Source organism: Dipteris shenzhenensis, chromosome 25, assembly GCF_047967505.1.
Source record: "Dipteris shenzhenensis isolate YYH24624 ecotype China chromosome 25, Dip_SZ_1.0, whole genome shotgun sequence".
Taxonomy (NCBI): Eukaryota; Viridiplantae; Streptophyta; class Polypodiopsida; order Gleicheniales; family Dipteridaceae; genus Dipteris; species Dipteris shenzhenensis.
The window spans coordinates 790,269-815,997 of NC_141620.1; the positions used below are offsets into that span (position 1 = coordinate 790,269).

The 25,729-nt window shown below is 46.8% G+C and overlaps 1 protein-coding gene across 2 annotated transcripts in view; it reads right to left on the reverse strand.

Moving 5' to 3' along the window:
• The window catches only part of LOC147885283 (Ribosomal protein L7Ae/L30e/S12e/Gadd45 family protein), a 54,758-nt gene that overhangs the window by 17,062 nt on the left and 11,967 nt on the right, over nucleotides 1–25,729 (reverse strand). For both annotated transcript variants that reach the window (XM_087396793.1, XM_087396792.1), the window contains exons 3-4: nucleotides 23,306–23,375; nucleotides 71–271 (exon numbers count right to left, since the gene is read on the reverse strand). In XM_087396793.1, coding sequence (XP_087252919.1) covers nucleotides 71–271; nucleotides 23,306–23,375 — 271 coding nt within the window. The remainder of the gene's footprint in view (nucleotides 1–70; nucleotides 272–23,305; nucleotides 23,376–25,729) is intronic.

Genomic DNA, 25,729 nt, shown 5'->3' on the forward strand with positions numbered 1-25,729 from the left:
TTAAAAATAATGATAAATACACTATAATTTTGTCCTAACCCGCTTTCCATTGTATATTGACACCACTAACCTGGAGACGAGGAGTTTTTCTTAGGGGATTCAAAGAATCGTCATATTTCGCAACCCTTGTAGTTTTCTGGTTGCAGCTTGCCTCTGTTTGTACTCTTTCATTCCCTGTGACTAGAGAACTTGGGAATGCCTTCCAATCCAAGCTGAGAGCCATCCTTTCTAAGGTTCGAGTAACATTATTGATCCCTATGCAAAAGAAAATCTGTTCCAAAAAGATGCCAAATTAGAAGCACAAACAAATACACAAGCGATAGTCAGAAAGAAGTGCAAATACATCTAAATCGCATACAAGTAAATTAAAAATTTCCCTAAAGCTTGACAAAAAAGAAGTAGATGCTTGCTTTTAAAAAAAGAGCACAATGTTGTGTTGGGTAATAGAGGTCAACTCCCCACCTGAGAGCCCCCATAAGGGGGGACAAGGAGGAGTTAGACCAGTAGAGATGCTCGAATGTGGGCAGCACATAGGCTGCCACATGGGCAGCATGTGATCTTTCTTCTTGTGTTTATTAGGACACCTCAGTTAGGGCTGAACAGTCCACGTGGAACTGCCATGGAGCTGCCCTTCTTTGGGGCTGCTCTTGGGTCCAACTGGAGAGTTCATGGTTCATGGGGCTGGTATTAAGCCCAGCAAAGAGCCCATAAGATGGCCAGATGGGCTAGGGCAATGCCCTAAAGGCACCAGGCGGAGGGCTTTTATGGGCCCCAAACCAGGCCCTGGTAAGCCTGAAGAGGTTGGTCAGGTCTGGAGCAGTCAGCAGCAAGCAAGGGCGGTCAGCTGTCAATCGACCAGCCCCTGTTCTGGTTGGCCATCAGGATTGGCCAGTCATCATGTGTGAAAGACTTTGTGCCCTATAAAGGACATCCCTTGGGGATGCATTTGGCATTCCAGTGAGCAGATCAACACACGCTTGATTCAGCCAAGGCACAACAATGAGCACTGCAGAGGGCAGTGTGTAAGAGCATAGTGTGGCTCCCTTGAACAGTGACTGAAGCCTACGAAGAGGGACATGGCACCAGGGAGAGTTCCACAGCAGAGGATGCAGCATACGCAGGCCATTAGCGGTACCTTACCGCTCATGTACGCTGGAGGTGTTGGTACATTCAGGGCACCTTTGTACGTGATTCAAATATATATATATACATGGTGCTTCGGCTATACATCCGAGTGTGTTCTTTCCAGATCTCATTGTGCTTCTCCATGTGCTTGCGTGTGCATGTTTGATGCACGATAGGCAGTAGTATCCTGGCAATTTCTTACCCATAGATGAAGTTGTTCAAGTTTTATGTATATTAAATGATAAAAAGAAGGCTACCTTTCACAATGGTATCAACTAAAACAAACAATCATTCTTGACAATACTTCAGACAGGCTACAGCATATGGTTGGTTGTCGCTTGCTATGCCGACCTGTACGGCTACTTTCTTGCCAATGTCAGCTGCCATACAGGCTGACATCAGCCCTCTACTGACTGTGCAGGCCCAATCTTGCACCTGTACCTGCTGCGCAGACCTGACCTACCTGCTATGAAGACATGTCCAGCACTTGTACCTGCTATAAACGTGCTGTTGCAGACCTGCTGCCTGCTGCTGCCGGCTGTGGGGCTGCAAGGTTTCCACACAAGCAGCCATGTCATGGGCTGCAGAAACGCCCTTCTCCAGAAGCTAGAAGTAGGGAAGATGCAAAGCCTACTGAAACGGGCTGCAGAAACGCCCTTCTCCAGAAGCTAGAAGTAGGGAAGATGCAAAGCCTACTGAAACGGGCACCCAAAGAGAGATTAGCTAGGCCCAGGCCTAGGTTCGTCCTAAAAATCAACCATAGATAATAGATAGATTGATCAGAAAGGGGGAGCTGGCGAGCTCACCAGCCAGCCATAAATCTAGTATAAAGATTGCGTTCAATGTCAACACCAAAGGAAAGAGGAAGGATAAAGTCAAGCCCGGTAAGAAAAGCAAGGACGCTTCCGAAGATGGAAACTCTTCTAACAGAGACAATAAGAAGTAGAAAAGGAAATGCTATTACTGTGATATGCCTGGACATCTGGCAAGAGATTGTGGAAAGAAAATGGCTGATCAAAAGAAGAAGCATGAGGAATCCTGCAAAGCATTCAGCTAATGTTATACGAGGTGAGTCTTCCTTTGTGACTACACCCAGTAGTGCCTTGGTAGGGTGCATAGATCCAAGTGTGACAATACTCATGTCCAATATGAGGAAAGGTTTGTATCCTTCCTCAGGATAAAGGCGACTCTGAGACGAAATTTGAGTTGGTGATTGGCACTGACTGGAGTATTGGCTATGGAGCTCACATCTATTCTTAGGATACTTCAGTAAGGATACTTAACATCTTTGGACAGCAAGCAAATATATGAAGGCCAAGGGTGTGTAATCTCTCTGTGTTTGTATGTTGATTACAATAGCATGTTTGGTGCTCAATGCTTGTTAGGATGGAGGATGAAAAGCTTCCAAACATGTACAGGAGTTGTTTTCTTAACAGCGGCACTCAGAGCCTTCTATTGGTTGGTGGACCTGGTTAGTGTGAATTGCTCTATAGAGTTCTGCGGACTTGTTACTTCAAGGATTCCTTAAGGAGAACAAGAGGCATGATGCTAGATAGGATTAGTGACTTGGTCAAAGACCACATGTTAGAGACCAAGAAGCCATACGAACATAAGCATCATTGACCTTGTGGGCTCAGGGTTTGAACCTGAGAGGGGCTCATTTCGAGCTTGTGTCTGGAGACAGCTTGGAGCAGTTCCAGGCTTTCTGGATGTATGTTATTGATGCTGCTGCTGGCTGAGCAGTCCACAGAGTGGCCAACTTGTCCACTGGCAATGTCAGCTCAGCCAACCCCACTTGGGCCCACTGACCCACCCTGCCCCCCCGCACATAATGGCAAACCAGGCCCTTGTTACGACCCAACCCAGAGCTGTCTGTCCAGCCTCTGATTGACCTCTATCTGGCCATTCCAGAGCTTACATAAGGCCATGCACATCAACCCTCTGATCTGCCCACGCGGTAACTCCTACGCATGCCCATGTGGCAGCGCCTTCTAGCTCATACCTGTTACACGTGTCTGCCCGCATGTGACACCTCATCGATTACTCCCTTTCTAGCCGAAACTTTTTGCGAGTGTCCTGCCTCCATGTCCTCCTCATTTGGGGCTTACAAGTGGGGTAGTGACCCTCATCTTCCAACACCTCCTCTCACTACCCATTGTGGGCCTCCACCCAACCTGATTAAACCAGTATTCCATCAGTCAGCTCTCCAAAACAAGCCAAACGCATACTCACACTCTGGTCCAATTAGCTGCAATTCATGCACATTAAGGTACCACTCCACAAAGTTCTCAAACACTCCAAGCCCACTTGGAATATAGGTAAAATGAAGACCGCACCACTCGCATCCAAACCAAATCAACCGCTAGGATCTTCCAGATGCCTATATACCATCATCAGGTATATCATCCAATGAATGTCACAACTCACCACCTCATGAACATCACTGATAAGCAAGGGATCCTGCCAAGCAAAGAGCACCCAAGGTCTGTTTTAAACCTATCCAGTACCCAGCACCACCTGACCTGTGTAGACAGAAGTTCACCAAAGGTAACCTGAAATCTATCTTGTTCTATTGGCTCCCCAGTCTCCCTCCGCCTCAGCCTAGCTCTCCTGCCGCCACCTCAGCCTAGCTCTCTGCCTCAGCAGGTCGTACAGACAAGTCACGTCATAGCAGACAGTCCCAACAGGTCGCTGCGGGCAGCACCAGCAGATCCAGCATGCCACAAAAACAGGTCACCAATTATTCAGTTCGCAGCAGCACACAGTTCGTTAGTTCTCCAAGTCTAGCAGCAACTCCAAGGGGGGTCGCGGCAACAGCAGTAGTAGCAGCTTCTCCCCTTTTTTTCCCTAACCCCGAGCTGGGCTGAACCCCTAGCCCAGCCTGGGGTTAGTCTCAGCCTAGGGGTAATCTCATGTATGGCTGTTGGAATGGTCACCTCCCCATCTGTAAGCCCCCATATGAGGAGAGCGTGGGGGAGGGAAACCAAGGGCAGGATGTGCCCAAGAGAAAAGAAAGAGAGGGGGCTGCCACATGGGCAGCACCTCACATCAAAGAGACCAGCATGGCTGCAATAGACGGAACCTGTGGAAGGAGCAGAAGGCGGGGACAGCAAGTCCTGGATCTAACCTGGCAGGAGGTCAGTCAGGGGCAGCAGACATGGCGTGGGATTGCACAGACAAAGGCGCCTATGTGGAGGGCATCTGTGTGCAGATGGACAGCCTGCGACAGAGCCTACAGGTGGCGCAACCATGGAAGGGAGCAGCAGCACTTGGGTCGGCCATTGGCTGAGGCTGGTGGGTCTGGTTGGAGCCAGCAAATCAGGCCTGCAGATGGGCTGGCCAGGGGGGCTGAATCCCTGGAACAAAGGCTGAAAAAGGGCCTAGAAAAGACCCTTATATAGGGCCCTGGTTGGGCTGGTAGGGGCAGCCAACCAGGTCGGTTTTTAGGGCAGACAAAAGTCGGCCAAGAAGGGGTCTGCCAGTCGGTTTTTGCAGCAGGCCTTGGGGCCTATAAAAGGAGAGGCCCTGGGCCTCATAAATCATCCAGCAGCCAGCAATCTAGGAGGCAAAAAGGAGCAGCAGGAAGCCACCCTCTGGGCCTATATCCAGGAGGTGAGAGGGTGCTTGAAGGGCTGCAGACTTAGCCAGGAAGGGCTGGACCTTGGCTGTCTTCTAGGGCAGAAGGTTGCTGAGATCATCATCTTCTGGAGCAGCCAGTCACAAGCAGGTTGGAGCAGTGGAACAGCTATCTTGGGGCCTACACTCAGGAGGACCAAGGGGACCTGTGTGCTGCAGCCAAAGCTTGGTAGGGGCTGCCCACCTAGGCTGATTCACAGGCAGTAAGGTGGAGAAGAACACACTAGACGGAAAGTCTACAGACGCTCGAGGTGGAGCATGCGGGCTCGAGTCTAGAGATAGCCAGCAGATAGGAGTACCTTGTGGTAAGATCAGAGGACCACACCATTGGTGGGACTCTGGATCTCTCTTTTGTATTGTGTCCATAGTTTTGGACAGAAATATATTATTTTGGTGGTTTCTCTATCTGGCTGGTTCATTGTCTATTGATGAGTCTGCACATCTATTTTATGCATATAAGTTAAGAAGTTTGTGATTCCACATCCCACACCACATTGTATGGGGCTTAATTGACCCATCGTTCGACCTCAAGAACACATCTATTTACAGAAGGAGGTAAGTGAGTTAAAGCTGCAGTTGGCAGCTGTGACAGCTAGACTTCAGGTCCTGGCAACAGGCAGTAATAGTTGACGTAATGAACACTTGCAAGGTCTTCACCCCATACTCCTCAACTAGTCTCTAAATTAAACACACACTAAAGTACAAACAATTAAGAGAGAAGTGATTGTGGAGGTTGATACCAAGGCAAGTAAAACTGATATTCAAGAAGAGATTTAAGGAGCATGAAGCCAGACGTGACAATGCAATGAAGATTAGAATAGGGGGGCTCCCTGAAGACTGGTTACAAAGAGGAGGAACCTATCAGTGAGACTTTAGCACATGTCAAAGCAGATATGCCCAGCATTGGACGGTTGACAATGATGAAAATGCCAAAGCAACTAGTATCCTGCATTCTAGAGAACATGCTATCATTACACTTGACTCACCAGATTTACAGATCAAGCTTCCCTGACAATGTTACTTACAAGTTGAAAGGGACCATGGTAGGATGGAAAATGTGAGGGTGTAGCACTCGTCAAGGAGTTTAAAACCAAATCAAAAGACTCTCAGTCTTAAACTGATGTATGGCTGCTTATGTTTTTGACTATAAGACTATAATGTGGAGAAGCTGCTCTGTACAGGGGATGTACTAGCTGGGTTTTTCGCTGTCCCATAGACCTGTTAGTCTCCTATGGACATTAATGTAATGAAGGTTAAGTTAGTAATGGTTAAGATTACTAGTACTTGGGGGTGTTTGGAATATAGAAAGGTCAAAGGGGATAAGGAGGTACTATATAAGTACCCTCCCCTCATTGCAATGTACTTTTGATGTGACATCTAATCCTATCTACTCTCCCTTCTTCCTCCTACTTGCAGCCTACTCTCTCTCTCTCTCCTTCCTACCTCTTCCTCTCTCTCTCTCCTACCCTTCTCCTTCCTTCTTCCCCTCAATCTTCTCTCCCTTCCGCTCTTCTATCCTCTTCCTCTAATCTGCCCCTACCATTGGTATCAGAGCATTACTCTTGGCACCTTCCCTACTCCTCCATACTCCACACAAACTCAAGCAAAATGTGCCTCACGCACAAGCAGACTACATCTACCGACTAGCAACAAATGGCTACATCTACCGACTAGCAACAAATGGCACACATGACTCAGCCTACACCAACAATTAGTCACTTGCATAGGCCTCTTATCGAACGTGCAACGTCTTGCTGCTGTGTTTCAGAGTATAGCGTCAATGCCTTGATTCCTACAACTCATAGTTCTAGTGTAGCAGAGGGGCTTACGTCGATGATAGCAGGGATCTCCTCTCTAGAGTAGCCGCTAAGGACATCTTGCTATGCCATCTTGACAGCCGCCTTGCTAACAACACCTTGACAGCCACCTTGCTACGGCCACCACTCCACTCCCGATCGAGCTCCCCTCATAGGAGCCTACAATGAAGGTTGCTCTCGAAGCGCTCTATTACTCTCCAATTAGGGAGATGGTTGCAAGCTATTGACTCTCGAAGGAGAGACTTCAAAAGGCCATTGAAGAGCAGCTTCCCAAACGCACAGCATTGGGTAGTGTGGATGAAACAGCAGTAAATTCTTGGACAGGGGCAATTTTGCAGCGACAATCCTCTGGACTTTGATAGTACATCTATGATTCATAGTTAGTCCAGGGGACGTTAAATCCCTTAACTTGGAATCGACTCCTTATCGTCAAGACGATTTTGCCTGTTGGGGTTGTTGAGGTGTACCTACCCTCCCCCCTGCCCCCTACCCCTTATTTTCCATTCAATCAAATCTAAGATTTGTATTGATTTGGTTTTTCCGCATCTACCTACATAGATGAACTGTCGAGAATGTAGGGGGGGTAGGATGGGCGGTTGGTTAGATCCAGTATGGATCGTACGTGGACGATAGTTGGAGTCGGCGGCTCTGTAAGCGACAAAGCCCAGCGCTCCCACGTCAATCCCTCAGGTGGAGCAGCCTGTCGCCCACAAGTAGCCATGGTTCCACCGTTGCTGCTCGTGGGTGCGCCTGCTTGACCACTCTATCCACCATTTCTCTAATAAATTGTTTGATGTTCCCACCTAACACTGTGTCAATGTCTACCCACACGTATCATTAAGCGAGAGGCAACATTATCATTGGTCATGCCGTAATACATGCAACCACTGCAAGATCAAATGCATTTGGTGGGCTTCTTGCAATAGTGGAAAAACACCCTCCCATTAGTTGTGGGTAGCAAGCCCACTGTGCACGTCCTCTTCACGGATCCTCTACAACAAGAGTCATTGAAATGCCTTGTTTACATACCATCTATATGTTAAATTATAGCACTCAGATGCCCCATACAATGGCTAATCCTATAAACACCTTTCAAGGAAACATTTGAGGCGAATAAGGGCTGGACCCCCCCCGGAAGGTCTTTATTGCAACAGAATAAGGCTTTGTAGAACTGGCTCTCACAAGAGCATGGACTGAGTACAATCTCTGTGATCTAGAGCTCTGAGGCTCTTCTTTTATAGACTTAGCCTCCAACTCAAAAGCAAGAGCTTTCTAATGGCTCTACTCTCTTCTAAAATTCCTAGCTCTCACTACAGAGCTCTGATCGCCATCAAACTAGCGCCATGATTTTTTTAATTTTGTGTTCAAAATTCCAAAACACCTGTCCCGCTAACTGCTTGCCTACCTATGTAGCTTCACATACTATTGCCCCTCTCGGGTCCGTCCATGAATGCATGTGCAGCATGTGAAAGCATCCAGCCTGCAAATTCATCCTCGCTGTCTAAGCAATTCAGGAATCAGCATCACCCCTGAAAATTTTGACTTCCCCTCCCTCTATCCCCTTTAAAAATGAAGCTCTGTCCACCTTCCCCCTCCTCGCTTCTCCCAAACTCGCCCACAGGCAATCGTTCTCCAAGCTTTCATGTAGCCCCCAACAGCCAGGGCCATGCATTATGCAACCATGCAGCCCAACCATGGAGCCCAAGCTCAATTTCTCAGCAGCAAACCTTCAGCTCGAGACTCAATGGAGAAGGCAACTACTTAATTTTCTTTGCAATGCTGCCTTCCTCGTGCTGATTTGCCACCTCTCTTTCTTACTCTCTGCCTTTCTCTCAACCTCTGCCTCTCCCACTCTTCCTCCGACCTCTCGGCACTCTTCTTGCCTTTTTCTCCCCCCTCTAAATAGTTGTTCGGGCAGCCAGAAGTTTCTGGAACATAGTTCCTGAACGAATGTTCTCAAACCACCTACGCCACCGCCTTAATTCGTGCTTAAATTTTCGTCACTTAATTGGACTTTTGGTCCTCCCATCCCTGCGCCTTGCAAAACTAATTAACATATTTTATTTTTGGGAACATTGTGGGCACCTATTAAGCTGGGTCTCACTTTTAGCTTTTTCCTAAGCCTAAATTAGGCATACTTTTCTCAGAAAGCGGGCTTTTCTTGGAAATTGCGCTGAAATTTCTTGCTGATTTGGCATTGTGGGGTCCTCCATAAAGTAGGCGCCCACATCTTGGTGCTTTTTGCCTTGTAGGACCTGCTTTTTGCACTTCTCCCTTGATTCTAGGGCCTTTTTGCACTCCTCTTGGTTCTACACATTGCCACAAACAAATACCAACACTTTAACCCTTTAAAGGTTAGTCTAATGCATGCATTCTAGTTCTTGGACTATTTCTAGTCCCTTGTGGGCGTCTCCATAGTTCTCTTTTTACAAATGCAAGGCAAAAGTAAAAACAATAAAACTTATTCTTGGTTAACCAAGTTCACCATTCTTTGAATGCAGTCAACTCTAATAAAGACTACTCTTTATTTTCTTAGGAGAAGTCCCAAATGGTGACACCACACAAATACCAGCAAGGGTGATGCTCCTATTTTAACCAGCCACCAGGTCCCCTCTATGTTGGCAAGTCCTACAAAAGGCCAACTCCATTTACCTACACCAATGGAAGAGACAGCCTATCCCTTGGTTATGTTGATTCCCATGGACAACATGAAATCTTGGCCACTAACACGGAACACGAGCTTGTCACCATTGACATGGAAAGGCACGATGGATTGAGCAAACTTGTGGGTTTGGAACACATGCCTATTCAAATTATCCACTCAAGGAGTCTCCTAGACTCCCACAAGGTTGTCAAAGCCAAGCCTACATCCAAGGGCAATCAAAGTTTGAGCTGCTCAGCGTACATGCTAGCACACAACGGAGATGCATTCATCTGAGACTGATCTTAATTGTGGGGATGGAAACCAGGCCAAGCATGCAAATTCCAAGGATAATACCAGATGGCAGAGCCCTACAGCTGATTCTTATATGTTCATGACCATTGCAACCTGGAAATGACAGCCAAGATTATGAAGACAATGGACAGCAAAAGAAAGATGGCTGTTATGACAATTTAGAAAATGATGGTGAGGAGGCATTGCACAACCACATTGTTCTAAGTAGTTAGTGTCCCCAGCAGTACATTAGTGCACAGCAGCAAGATAATGCAGATGTGTAACCTGATGGAAAAGGTGCACACGGAAGTGCTATTGCAGGAGACAAAGGTAAAGTCTATAGTTGGGGATTAGGAAAACTTACCACAACAGAAGTTGAGGATCGTGAAGGACAATGGCAATCAGCTTCTTTCAAGGAGGGTGATCTTATAGGGCACGATAATGCTACACCCTATTTGATAGAGCACCAAGGTACACTAATGCATGGTGATTCTACTCCAATCCCACGCAAGATGCAAGGTGGGCAACAAGCAGAATATATATTACACAACCAGCAAGATCCTTCCATCTTTGGGAAGCTTATTAGTGAGCAGCCCACTATTATCTTGCCCATGGAGAACTTAGCCAAAGACTCCCACCAGTGACACTTCCAATGGGAGATATCCTTGAGTTACGTGCAAGGCATAGAGCCCGATATTCAATACCACCATTTGGTGCATCCCAACCTCATGTGGATGCTTTTGGGAGAGCATGTCCTCTAATGAGTAATGGCATGGAGCAAGCGTCGTGGCTAACTGGAACTACGTGCCAAATTCTGCTGACTCTGCGTACTGTGCCTTCATGCTATCAAGATCCTTTCCTTTGATTTCGAGCACAGTTGCCTGCTCAATAGTCTCGATGGAACCTTTCCGACTGAGAGCGTTTGCAATGGGGTTGTTTTTCCCAGAAATGTACTCGATCATTCCCCCAAACCGCTGGAATATTTGGCTCCACCGTTGTTGCCGATTGCTCCATTGCGCACTAGGCATTGTCTGAAGCCACTTAAGGGCTTGGTGATCTGTCTTCACTGTGAACGTCCGTCCGTATAGGAAAGGCTTCCAATGTTTTAATGCCTGGATGACACCGAGGAGCTCTCTATTATACACTGAATAGTTCTTTTCGGCATCGTTAAGCTTTCTAGTGTAATATGCCAAGGGCCTATGGTCTTGCTGTAATACCGCCCCTATGGCGACATTGCTATCGTCTGTGATTACCAGAAATGGATCATCCCAAGAGGCGATCTTCATAACTAGTGTTGTCGTGGCCAACCGTTGCAAGTCATGGAAGGCTTGTAAAGCTTTGCCTGTGACTTGAACATTTTGTCTGCGTGTCTTTACCCCCTTGAGTAAATCTATAAGAGGGGCTGCATATGTTGAGAAACCCTTCATGTGCAAGCTATATGCTGACACAAACCCACAAAGGATCGGATCTCCTGGGCTGTCGCAGACCAAAGGGCATGACGACAAACTCGTAATAAGCTCGCTCTGTTCGGAAAGCTGTCTTTGGGATGTCAGCTTTAAAAATCCGGACTTGATGGTAGCCATTCTTGAGGTCAATCTTTAAGAAAAAACTTGCACCATCAAGGCGTTCCAAGATGTACTCGATGCGGGGCATAGGAAACTTGTTGCTTACTGTAAGCTTATTGAGTGCTCTGTAGTCGACACATAGTCATGCGGACTTATCCTTCTTTGCCACAAATAGAATGGGTGCAGCAAAAGGCGAAGAAGAAGGTCTAATAAACCTTGCGTGCAGTAATTGAGATAATTGCTGCTCTAACTCCCTCTCCATAGACTTGGAAAGTCGATACGAGAACTTACTTGGAGGTATTGAGTCCGAAAGTAGATCAATACGGTGGTCTTCCAGTCGGTTGGGAGGAAGCTAGGGTGGCAGATCATCCCGAAGCATGATGTCTTGGAACTCTTGGAGTAGATCCACCATTGCTTGCCCCATCACAGGAGTGGCTTGAACTGCAGTGAATTGGCACTGGACGTAGACAAGTGCACACATGGCACCCTTGTGGGTAGCGCGACCTACTTGAATATGTGAGATTAACGAAATCCCTAGTATGCTCTGATCGCCGCGTATCACAGCAGGCTCAAGTAAACCTTCCACAATAGTGAAGGTGTCTTGTCGCCAATCAAGTGTCGGTACATGCTCAGGAAACCACTGAATCCCAAGGATCATGTCGCACCCCATCAAAGGAGTCAAAATAAAATCCCAAGTAAACAGGGCCTTCTGAATTGAAAAAGTAAAATGGATGGCCTTATGCGTGATGTGTGCACAAGCCGGGCGTGAACCCGTCCACTACAAGCTCGTGAGGCACCAAGGTGCACCCCACTATCTTGGCAAGCTGAGGGGACATGCAATCTTCTGTACTGCCCATATGGAACATGACAATAAACAGATGTCCATTAGCTGTGCCGTACGCTTGAATGAGCACCTTCTTTTGATCTGAGAAATCGCCCTCCTTCTTACCTTGAAAAACCACCGTGGAAATGGCGTTCAAAGCAAGGAAGATGGCATTCGTAGCTGAGGATGAAGGCGGGACTAGAAGAGCCAATATATTGGCAATGGACAAAGTAGGTGCTTTCGCAGTCGTTTCGGCAAGCCACTTCGGACAATCCTTCTTGCCATGCCCAGCGATGTGGTAGCAATGAAAGTAGCGATGTTCTTGGTGGTACCGCTTCTACTCGTCGGGCTATAGATAGCCTCCCGTAATACCCACTTTAGCCTTCTCATCCGGAGTCATCTTTGGCTTGGACTCCTCCTTTTGACCAGAAGCCTGACTGTCTTTCTTTTGGAACTGGTTGTCCTTCTTCTAATCCTTACTTGTTGTGTTGTTTGACTGCTGCGGGGCTTTAGAATCTTTCTGGACCTGCTTGGGCTTTCCCTCGTTCAGCATCATCTTCTGATTCTGTGCGACAATCAGCGCCCGCTCGTAATCCGACGGGTCGAAGTTCCGAATGGTAAAACGTATGTTCGTGTCCAATCCTCGAATGAATTGCTTCATCTTGGTGCTCTCCGTCACGCCCAATTGCTGCGCCAATGTGATGACCTTGTTACTATATGTCAACACAGGCAAAGACGAGAGAACTCATCCTTCAGGTTAAGCATATATTGGAGTGGGAGAAAACAGGCTTTGAGGTCAGCCACAAACGTTTCCCAAACAAAATTCATCTTAAACGTTGTTGGGTCAGTATGCTTACTAGCCCAATGCTGCCACCAGGTCACCGCCTCACCCGTAAGATAAGGAGCTGCGAGGTGGACTTTGTCTTGCTTATCTTGAATCCACGCTAATGGAAAATGAGCTACAAATTGATGAATAGATTGCAAAATTTCTGAATGGTCACACTTACCATCATACTTCACAAAATTTAGAGTGGACCTAGTGAGTGGTGTTACCTTTATCGATGACGAAGTTGTGGCGATGACGGCTGCTGCGCTCAAACTTGCCTACATAGCGGCTAACATATGTTTGTGTTGGAGAAGCATCGCTTCTTGGTCTAGCTTTTGTTGCCTCTCTACTTGGGCGAGCTTTGCACGTCGTAGTGTCTCCTCTTTTTTGCATTCCTCACACATCAGCAAGAGCAGTTTTTCAAAATATGTGGTTCCTCTTTCTTTTAGCGTCTTTTTTGCTTCTTTTTCCTCCAAACGTTGTTTTGTCTGGTCCAACTGTCTTCTGCTTTCTTCCAGCTGGGATGAATGTTCTTTGAGTTGCTGTAGGAGGCCCCGATTCTGCTCTAGAAGGTTCGCCATCACTTCTTGAGCACTTGGCGGAAGCGTATCTTGTTGGTAGTCTTTCTCCTCTTCAAAGTCTTCAAGGTTGAAATCTTTTCCTGACCCTTCCATGGCGCTTGATTGTGTGTCCTTTCCAGATCTCAACACAACCATACACTCGCGGTAGTCAAGCTTAATACAGACCGAAGCTCTAATACCAATGTAACATGCAACGGTAATCTAATCGTGTAATTCACAGCAAGACCTTCTTTAAACCTTTAGCAAGGAATTAGCATTATTTTCCATAGAGAGAGAAAGGAGATGAGAGTAGAGAGAGAGTAGAGTCGACAACCGATTGGGTCCCTATACCCACAGAGGGCCCCCTCCCCCAATTAGGGGAGAATTTGCTTTATACTTGGAGAACTGAGAAATACAAAGAACACTCTTCGAGAGAGCACGGAACGCGCTTCTGAAGAGCTCATCGTGCACACGTAAAGCAAACCCAAAGACCTAAGAGGCAACGCCGACCAATACCGAGACCTTGATGCTGTCCACACTAACAATGTAGGATGCTTCTACAAGGCAAGGAAGAGGCTTGTGCTGTCCACCGGAATGCAAGGTTACTGCGTGAGTGAGCGAGTGAAAGCGAGGAGTGACAAATCCTATAAGAGAGCTGAGAGATGACTGAAATAAAGAGCTGAGAATGAGCCGTGTAAAACTGTAAAAGATAACTGAAAAGAGCTGCTGAAACAGACCCCAAACCTTACTCCATTCGCTGACCCGACTCCCCGTCTGATGCGCTGCGTGAACACCTTCCCAGAGGGCTGAACTGATGCCAAAGGCTGAGGCTGGTCAGAGGGCCACTCGGGGTGAGTGTTAGGCTGTTTAGAGGGGGCCAAGGAGGAGCTGTAGGAGGCTGAAGTGCTGGGAGAACTGAATGAGGAAAGAGGGCTTGGAGGCCCCCCTTTTTATAGGGCTTTTGGGGCTGGTGGGCTGGCCCCATAAATGGCAGCCCTAGGCTCCATAAATGCCAGCCCTAGGCCCCATAAATGGGAGGGTAGCCTATAAAGGCAGCCCTTACCCTGCCATTCTCTTCACTTGTTCCAGCCCTGAGGGGGCCCAAAAGGGCTCCTATCCTAGGCTGGACCTAAACCTATCCCTAAACCTAAGACGGAAACATTGCCCTACGGTTCTCCAGTGGGTACTAGTGAACAAGGACTGATCTTCTGACTTGACCTAAGGCTGAGAGACTGACTTACGCAGCTTGTGCCTAAATGTCCCTGAACAAGGGCTCACAAAGGGGTCACAGCAAACGACAAAAACTCCTATTAGGGAACTATTGTGCACTTGTCGATGTAGCCAGTGTGTCACTTTGCACCCAAGTGCAGGGGTGCATATGACAATGTCCCTCCAGCACTTATTTCTCAGCTCTATTTCAGCACAATGCTTGTGAGAGGAGCTGGCCTCGATCTCAATCAGATAAGAGGGATACATAGAGTCTAGACCACCTCGAATGCAGCCAGGGCAGATTTATGTGGAAGGATGCCATAGCCAATACGCACATGAGTTTGTGGGCCGAGTGGGACATTGATCTTGCCTGGTCAAATCAGCACCATGCCTATGTGGGCCTACCATCCGTGGCCAAGGATGATTTGTCTTTCGTACATTATGGCAAGGGCTTGGTTGGACAAGTGTGTGCTAGGCACTTAAAAGATGTTTTGACCGACCACAGATTCAAAGGAGAAACCAAGCATCCTATTAAGCATGAAGAATGGCTCTCAGTTTTGGAAGGAGATTTCCAATCGTGTCCGATGGATGAGATTCTTTATGATGGCATGCACCATGCCCACACTTGGTTCAAGATGAGGATTTCACCTTGGAAGCCCTACACATGCGCAGCTTTCAAAGACCTCATGGGTTTCATGGTTAGAAGGAAATTGCGTAAAGACCGGGGTTGAAAGCCTTACATGTTGGGGATTGAAGATCCCTGGAATGTTGAGGAAGCACAAGAACTTCTGGAACTGTTTAAGCCTGAATATAGCATCCATAATGAATATAATTTTCAGTTTGTTGCATTTGGGCAAGACAACAGTGCCAGAGATGCGGTGGATATATGCAAAAGCAATGAATGCTCCCAATGTAGGCAAAAAGGAACAGCAAGGCATAAAGAGGTGTGCAAAGTAGACTCTATGGAGACAAGCAATGGCTGTGTGATTGTGGAGCTTCTTGATGATGAGCATGCTAGGTGAGATCAACACTTACATGACCCAAGAGGTGCCACCACATCTATGGCAAAGAACTATTGGACTTTTCCTTTTGACCCAGGTGGCCAGCAAGGCATAAAGAGGTGTGCAAAGTAGACTCTATGGAGACAAGCAATGGCTGTGTGATTGTGGAGCTTCTTGATGATGAGCATGCTAGGTGGGATCAACACTTACATGACCCAAGAGGTGCCACCACATCTATGGCAAAGAACTATTGGACTTTTCCTTTTGACCCAGGTGGCCTGCATGTTGGAGCATGTTTATTCTATAGCAAGGAGATTTGGAGTTTAACCATCACTTGCAATTCTGAGGACAAAACTATATTGAGCAGGGATGGTTGTAATGAAGGCCAGAAGCTGGTTAAGTTAGTAAGGGTTAGGCGGGCTGACACACCAGAGGCCTAGGAGACCTTGCTCATGGAGGTACACAGTTTCCTGAGCGCGAGATGGAGCTGACACGCTTCGCACAGGAGCAAATATACCTAGATGAATCCAGGAACATTCCCAAACTCATCCTCTAAGAACACAACATAGTGCAGTTTCAATCTCATGATAGTCACTCACAAGGTTGAAAACCATAAACTCCATCATGCATAGCAGGGACTAGCTACTATGACATCCCCACTGACGTCATCAGCGCCCAACAGTGGGTGTAGACCATAGTATAAAAATATGCTCTCACATACAAATCCACACACCCACACATACTTGAGCATCCATTTATACAAAGTCTTCGTACTGAGTTTCTGTCGGCACTCCGGAGGTGAAGGGCAGACTCAGCCATGATGAAGGCTAGCACTAAAGGAGAAGGCTAATCAAAAGGTAGTCCAAAATCTCTTCATTCAAGCTACAACTGCTTGTGAAGTCTAAACATTTTCATTTTAGTCTCTCCCCAACGAGCATCTAAATCTAAATCTAGCTGATAGGGCAACGCACCATTTAAGATAGAAAGAATTATCACAATACCAGCAGGCCGCAACTTGGACGAAAACTTCACAAGGTGAAATTTGCATGTCCGCTAATACGGCAGAAGCATATACCTAGATGAATCCACGAACATTCCCAAACTCATCCTCTAAGAACACAACATAGTGCAATTTCAATCTCATGATAGTCACTCACAAGGTTGAAAACCATAAACTCCATCATGCATAGCAGGGACTAGCTATTATGACATCCCCACTGACATCATCAGCGCCCAACAGTGGGTGTAGACCATAGTATAAAAATATGCTCTCACACATACAAATCCATAAAAATTCACACAGGAGCAAGTCCGCTTCAACCAGGAGTAGAGCCGCATCATACAGGAGCAGGCTCGCGCCATCCAGGAGCAAGCTAGTCTCATTCAGGGACTCAGACAGGATATCTAGGAGCTCCGACAGGAGGTCACAACCATACACACAGTCCTAGGGAGTACCCCGGTTGTCGAGGCACAGATTGCGAGCATGCAATCTGTTATTGAGGAGACATCCAAATGGGTTGACGTTGCCGAACGGGAACCCGCAAGGGTAACCATTTTGGCTATCCTCATGGAGCAATAGCAAAGAGCCAGCAAGGCTCTCAACATCAGAGTACATGGGATCCCACGCATTGAGGCTACACCGATGGCAAATGCGACTGCTTTCATGGCTGCTACTCTGGGTGTGGCTGAGCACAGGATTGAGAGGGCATGGCGGGTGGGGAGAGACCCCAACCGAGAGCAATCCCTGATCATACGGTTCCATGACACTCATGCACAACTTTCAGCTCTACGACGCAGGTCAATCCTTAGAGCCAGCGATCTCCATGGGTGAGGACCTCACCCCTCTACAGGTTGAGGAGAGATGCTCTTTGTTGCAGCAACGGGATCAGGCCCGGAAGGAGGGCAAGTGGGCAATGGTACGAGAGGGACGACTTCTTACAGGCCCTCATAGGGCACCAGTCCCCTCCCCTACATAGGGAAGCGGGGCCTATGAGACTCAGATATCCGAGACCCTATCCTACACCATTGGGAACTGTAATGGTACCTTATGGTCAGAACCAGGGAACTTCTCGGAATCCTATACAGGTCACAACATAGTCTTTTACACAAAGACACATCAGAGTCTAGAGCGCCCACTACCATTAGTCAGTGCTATACATGGGAGTCTGCCTATAGAGATGAGACGAGGGATACAGGGGGAGTTTGAGGGTCATGTGGAGTAGCAATCCTTTACAAATCCACACTTTTGGGAACCATTTCAGCATAGCAAAGAGATGCACATTCCAGGTTTCTTTGGATCCGGATTCGGCACATGGACAGCCGGGATCTATTTGTTGCAGTTTGCTACTTCGTCCCTGAGACCTTCCACTTTGCTAGAGATATTCGAGGTGAGGATGAGACATCTCCATTTGCTGCTCTTTATCAGTCCATTGTTGACTTTTCCAACCGCGGAGAAGTCCTCCTAGTTGGGGACTTCAACGTGAGGACAAGCGTCCGTCAGGTACCACTCCTCGACTTCAGGAATGATTCCACTCTACTGCCAAACATTGACCTTGAGGATGTAGGATGCTACAGGTTTCGGCTGGCAGACAAGGTCCGATCACATCTTATGGGCAGGCCCTATTAGACCTCGGCAAGATGCATAATCTCATTATTTATAATAGTCTTGACAGATGGCCCGCATCAGGTGGTTTCACGTGCTTTCCACATGGGGGAGGCTCCAGCCTTGTTGATTACATCATGGGATCCCCTGCCTTCACGTCTCGCATCAATAATTTTACCGTAGCACCTCTCCCTCCAGGGGCTAATCATACCTATCTTTTCTTTAGCATTTCCACTCCCCGTCGCACACCACCTTCCACCCCACTGAGTTCTTACTCCACCTATCATGATATACGCTTTGACATACTTACTCTGGCCGTCGTCCGTACATACTTCTCGCTTATATTGACTTCATACCCCTATTAGAGGATCGTGCTGCCCTGGTCACCCGCTCACTACACGAGGCTGCCCTTCACGCTTATCCTCACACCACCCACTCCACCAGCCCACCACCCCCTAGGACCGTTCCCTATAATAGTTGGTATGATTATGAGTGTAAGGCTTTACGCCATTAGCTCAGATTCGAAACCAAAAACAAACTTCCGAGCGAACCAGAGACATTATGCAAGTATCATCGACTGGTACGCAAAAAGAAACTAGACTTCGTTCGCCGAAACAAGGAGGAGTTACTTAACATTTTATTTAGTAACAACTCTAAGGACTTTTGGCGGAGATTTCTAGAGGGACGGTCCCCCTCGCCACTCACTGACCCTCAGATCTGGTATGATTATGCACGCACACTCTATGACATCCCAAATCAGCTAGTCCCTAACCTCTCACATATGCCACGCCCCACATGCTGCACCCTCTTCACTAGGGGGGGGTAAAGGATGCCGTAATGAAACTTCATAATGGCCGAGCGAAGGATCATGAGGGACGATGCACTGAGTATGGGATTAACCTCCTAGCCTGGATCTTAGCAAAGCTCTTTAATGAAGCTGTTTGTTTGGGATTTCCACGCACCTAGACCATTAACACTATCTCACCCATCCACAAGGCAGGGGATCCCATGAGCCCAGAGAACTACTGGACCATTATGATTGGACATGTCATGTCCAAGATTTATGCATCAATACTTGATTCCAAGGTCAGCAGATTTGCAGAGTGTCGAGGACTTAGAGCAGCAGGACAAGCCGGATTCCGGCGTGATCATGGAACCATGGACCACATTCTCACGCTCAGATGTATCATCGAGGAGGCAAGGGCACAAAAGCTGAGGATTTATTGTTGCCTTGTGGATTTCCACAAGGCATTTGACACAGTTCCGAGAGCCCGCCTCATACGGCACCTACAGGATTTGGGTTATGACCAGGAGATCATTTGGGCTGTCATGGCACTTTACGAGAGAGTTTTAGGCAGAGTCCGGGTATGATCTGGGTGGACAGACGAGATCATGAGCACTATCAGGGTCAAACAAGGGTGTCCATTATCACCTACCTTGTTTGGCCTCTACATTGACGAGCTTAAGGCAGTGATGCACACACAGGGGGGAGTAGGTTGCTCTCTTGCGGGCACGCTGATCCGGATATTTCTTTATGCAGATGACGTGGCTCTCTTGTCTTTTTCAGCAAAAAGGCTCCAGAGACACCTTGATGCACTACAGTCCTTCTATGAGTCTTATGATTTGATGGTCAACCTGGGCAACCAAACCAAGGTTATGATCTTCAATACATCTCCATCCGTCATGCGCCAGGAGCAATTCACATTTGATGGGTCACCTGTTGAGATAGTTTCATCATGCATTTATCTTGGGGTTGTCTTTTCCGGACCCATCTTTACTCTGAGACCCGCGATGCAGGCACGCTTGAGCGGAGGATATGCTTCATTGGCCAGACTAGAGAGGCAGTGCTTCCACTCGCACTTTCAGGATCCACGGACCAAGGGGTTGCTTTTTGACTCCCTGGTCCGTCCAGCGGGGATGTACAGCAGCCCATGTTGGGGGCCAAACTTGTTGGATACAGAGTGGGCCTGTGTAGAGCGGCTATAGGTTCTCATGTTATCACGGATGATTCGTGGTAAGCCATCTGTCCTCACCAAATCATTCAGGTTGAGTTTGGGTCACCCCCATTACAGCTAGATGCTACATTTCAGGTCATCACGTATCTGTACCGAGTCAGGGAGTATGGGGATTACACCTCTGAGCGTAGCAGGCTACCATGGCTAGCACTATCCTCTTCTATGGCACTTGCAGTAGAGGTGCTGGTATGCACGCACAGAGAGATGGTTTGAGTGATTGGGGCTCCACATAGATAGACTACCTCCCTTCCAGCACAACATGGATGCTCCGTTTTCTCCCCTCCTATCACACAAGGTCAACCAGGTTATCCACGAGGATCTCTTATAGCTACATAATTTCGGACCTGGTTGGGACCGAGTGAACTCCCAGTGAAGCTTAGCTTCTACAAAGATCACTTCTTACATATCACAGCTGAGGGTTTCATTGACCCCCCAGGATACACACAGATCTACTTTCCCCACTCACTGAGAATCTCTATTGGGTAGTTCCGGTTCTCTTCACATAGACTTCGTATCGAGAGCGGCAAAGCAAAGCGACTACCTAGGGAGAGACGCATATGCACATTATGTGACATATAGGAGGTTGAGACAGATGAGCACTACATCTTCAAGTGTCTTGTTTACTATGAGATCCGAGGGTGTTTCTACTACCTCTTCAGACATAGCTATGGGATTTTGGCCCGATTCCTCTCCTACCTAGACCATCAATGTTTGGCAAGTTTCATTCATGAGGTACTTAGACACCGTGAGAGGATACTTCGAGCACGGAGACAGGAGCAGAGTTTTTCCTTGGTTGACCCTCTCATAGCTCTAACACGGAGTTTTTTCAGCTAGATCACATGGACCCCCACGAGATGAGGCCTTGACATGACCGTGACCCGGAGCTAGTGACCCGACAGCTCAAACAGAGGGTTGACACACAAATCACACTTGGGGACATCCCCTCCCTGTTTAGAGTCAGAGCCCGACCGACAAGGGTCACAGTAGCCCTGATTAGATGCAGAGCTATGACCAGGAGACATGCGAGGGCTGCACCTATGAGTGGCCGACAACACTCTATCGCCGATTTCAAGCCCCCATTGCCTCATCCACCCTGATGTCCTGATGATGATGAGATTGATATATAGTCAACCACCGACATGACTATGTTGTACTTAGGACTTAGTACTACCATTCTGCATTTTTTGCATTTTGCATTGGTGTGGATGCTCGTTTAGTAGCTCCACCACCACAGCTCGTTTGTACCAGCTTTTTCACAGTCTCATAGACCCATCGGTCTTCCGAAGACTTTGATAATCTTTCTTTCTTTCTTTGTTTCTTTCCTCCTTCCTCCTACTTGCAGCCTATACTCTCTCTCTCTCTCTCTTCCCCCCCTACCCTTCTCCTTCCTTCTTCCCCTCATCCTCTCTCCCTTCCGCTCTTCTATCCTCTTCCTCTAATCTGCCCCTACCCCCTTTTCTACATTAATAGACTTTCTTTCTTTCTCCAACATCCTACAATAGGACCATCATGGAGAGCCACCCAGATCAGGTGCCCCTGTCAATGCCATCATTTCCTTAGAGTCCATGACACCAACTTCCTCAGCCAACATAAAGAAGGCTCCGCCCTTTTTCTGGTCAGAAGGTCTTCACCTACACCTGAACAAAGAACTTGGCCAAAGCATGTGTCTGAAATCTTCAATAGCACAAAGAGAGAGTGCACAACCTGGTTCTTCCTCCCATTGCCTGCCATTATAGCAAGCCAGGTACCTCCCTGAAGTACCCTCCAAATTAGCATCCATGTGTAACTCGGGGCTGATGCTCCCGTCGGTACCCACTTGCTAGCTCCACTAACCCTGCCCTGGTCAAAATGCAGGAAATGACCATACTAGGCCTTCCTTATGGCCCGACCTAGAGCTGTCTGGCCAACCTCTGTTCGGCCTATATACTAGACCATTCCAAACCCTATATAGTTGCTAGTCAGCGGACATAAGGCCCTAATGCACATGAACCCCTATTGCTAGGCTTGCCAACCCACATGGCTAGGCTTATAATGCTGTTCACGTAGCAGCCAGATCTATTCAGATCGGCTGCCCACATGACAGCTTACACATGCTGCCTGCTGCTCTTGTGGCACCTCATAGACTCTCAAATCTTCCCACATGGCACCTCCTACACATGCCCATGTTGCATCCCTTTCTAGTCCGCACATGTTACAGACGTCCTGGCCCAATGTCCTCCTCATTTCGGGCCTCACAAGTCGAGAAATGACCCTCATATCCCAACAAACAGACCAGTAGGAGACTAGACATAAGTCCAGCGAGTTCCCGCCCCATTGAGTGCACCCTTATTGCCATATTGCAGCATCAGGCTTCCTCATAACACCCGAAAGTGCATCCCATAGAGAGGAGTAGGGGACGACAGCAGCAGATCTTTGACATGTTCCAAAGGCACCAAGACTCCAAGTGGGAGCACAATCAAGCCCACACACAGGTCAGATTACTTGTGGATGACAAATGATAGGAATCCTTCCTATGTCTACTTCAGTTTCGACATTAGATTCTTAGGGCTGTGCTAGACACCTCTAGATCGCCTAACTCTAGTTTAGTCTCATGGGGCCTCTTTGGCTTCAGTAAATGTAAATTAACCTATCTACCAGTCTCTCCCCTCCCTCCTCTGCCTCCCTGCCTCCGTCCTTTGCACCTCTCTCTTGCTATATTCTCACCGCCCCTATATAATTCTCACTCCCAATAAACTACAAGATTTTGTCCACGACAATCCACATTCTCTTGTTTAATTCACAAGCTTTACATCATCATTCAAACTTATTCTTTCTTCCCATACCTGAAGGACAATTCCTTTAAATAAGTTTGTTTCCAAATGCAATAAAAAAGACGACGAAAAATGAATCTGCATTATAGGAAGTGACAAAAATTTAGCAGCATTTTCACTAATCATCTTGAGATCTATGCGGTCAATTATGCAATTACATATATGCGTCATCATGTAGACTATGTGTGACCATCTTATAAAGGCATGAAAGCAGCCATATTTTTTATGTCCAACAATTCAGTGCACAACGTATGATCAGAAACTTGCTTGATGAGATGGTCCAAATGAATGAAATTAGATATTAATTAAACATTCAAATGCCGTTCTTATGCTTTCATGTTCATGCTGATCAAAATATGGACAAAACGTGTAAGATTATACCTTGCATTTCCTCAAAAACACTTTCTTTGGCAAAGATTCCCTTGCTTGTCCAATCTCTTTATTCAGGGCACTGTCTCACAAACATCCACAAGCAGTTGCCCCAAAATCAATGATGAAGTCAAAATACCACCAGCCATCTTAACTGTCAACCTCCATGTAATCACATATGATAAGCACAATAACTCCTCAATAGCTAAGGCATTTACCTTTCTAAGCACATAATGAAATAAGTTCAAATTTCAAAGCACATAATGAAAAAAGTTTTAAAATCTTCATTTTGCCTCCTCTTTCCCCATGCTATGCGCACTCTCCCGGTTTCTTGTTGAACCTTGCCCTTTAATCCCTTTGTATTGAGGGCCTCCCCTCTTTTTTCCCTCTCCTATGACTACATTCCTTTCAAGTCCTTTGTTAATCCATCCTTTATCCCTCTTCCTCTCTTGGTTGCAATGCATCCAACAAACCTACAAATTTTACTTGCAACACCAAAAAAATGACAATATCTAAATCCATCCTTTATCCCACTTCCTCTAGCAACGTATCCAATAACCTACAAAATTTACTTGCAACACCAAAAAAAAAGACACTTTTTAAATCTTACTAGTTTCTTCTCTATTCCCAACACCAAAACCGAATTCTAGCTATCTCTTTCCTCGTCAATTATTTGCCCTCATTCTCTCTCTTTCTCTGTGTATTTCCTTTCCCCATTTTCTCTTCTTTGAAGCCCTTTTTGCTCTCTTCCAGAGCGCCTTTGCACCTCTCCCTGCCCTTCTTTATGAAAGAAGTATAATATTACTTAGAGATCAAATAAGAGGCACTCTCCAAGGGATCCCAGACCAGACACGATAATAGGTCAAATCCTCATGCTTCATCATTCATGAGGGTGATTTGTTGCAAGCTAACTTTGAATCCAACATGATACTTTATAGTAGACACCTACTTCAATGTCTACAAAATTAAAAAGCAAGCCATCCTCTCTTGATTGCAACATATCCAATAACCTACAAAATTTACTTGCAACACCAAAAAAAATGACACATTTTAAATCTTACTAGTTTCTTCTCTATTCCCAACACCAAAACCGAATTATAGCTCTCTCTTTCCTTGTCAACTATTTGCCCTCAGCTTTTTACCCTCTCTTTCTCTCTATCTTTCCTTTCCTCTTGTTGATGCCATTTTTTTCTTCTTTGAAACCCTTTTTGCTCTCTTCCAGAGAGCCTTTGCACCTCTCCCTGCAATTCTTTATGAAAGAAGTACAATATTACTTAGAGATCAAATAAGAGGCACTCTCCAAGGGATCCCAAACTAGACACAATAATAAGTCAAATCCTCATGCTTCATCATTCATGAGGGTGATTTGTTGCAAGCTAACTTTGAATCCAAACACCTACCTCAATGTCTACAAAACTAAAAAGCAAGCCATCGAGGTTTTAACAGCATCTTGGGCTGCTGTTAAATGCACCCATAAATTACAACACTTTCACACCCTCTTTTGAGCCTTGATAAGTGATCAGAACATATCAGCAAGTTAGAGACACAAAATGAACTTATCGTCTCACATTAATTCCAGCCCACAAGCCAATCCATTAGCGCATCCATGTAGGCCATCTTTTGGTGGTTCTGGTGATGCCCTATAGGCCATGGTATGTGCCTTGTAGGCATAAGTGTAGGCACTTATAGTGTTAGTGCCTTCTATGCCACATAGGACACTTAGTCCTATGTGACACCTAGGACACTTAGTCCTAGGCCTAGATACAAGTACTTTGAACTTGTGTTTAGGAACCTTATCTAAATATTGTGACGTGACTTCTACATCGACTTCGTCCTGTACCTGCACTCTCTCTTTCTCTCTTCGTTTCGTACCTACAGTGGTATCAGAGCAGGTTTTGCTTCCAGCTCTCAAGCTCTCCTCAACCCCCGATCACTAGTACCTTCAGTGCTGTACCGTACTGCCACAGTCCATACGTGAGCAGACCAGCATCACCCGTACCTTCTGCGTCATCGCCGTACATCCGTACTCTGCGCCGTACTCTGCAATCGTACACTGCGCAGTACCTTTTGTACTCTGTGTCATCACTTAACTTCAGTGGTAGTTCGCCGTACGTACGGTGAGCAGTTCACCGTACGCCGTACTTGCAGTGCGCCGTCGTACTGTACCATACGTGAGAAGACCTACATCATACTCGTACTCTGCGCAATACATCCGCCGTCGTACTGTACCGTACGTGAGCATACCTACGACCGTACGTTGCGATGTACTCCATCCGTACGTCGTATTGTACCGTACGCCATTTCGTACCTTCGCTGTACAAGGTCCTTGGTCTCACTGCAGTCATCTACAAATTTGGGGCTTTTGCAGGACATTGGAAAATTTGGGGCTTTCACACATTTGCCCTCTTTTTGGCCTATTTGCCCTAAATAAATTTG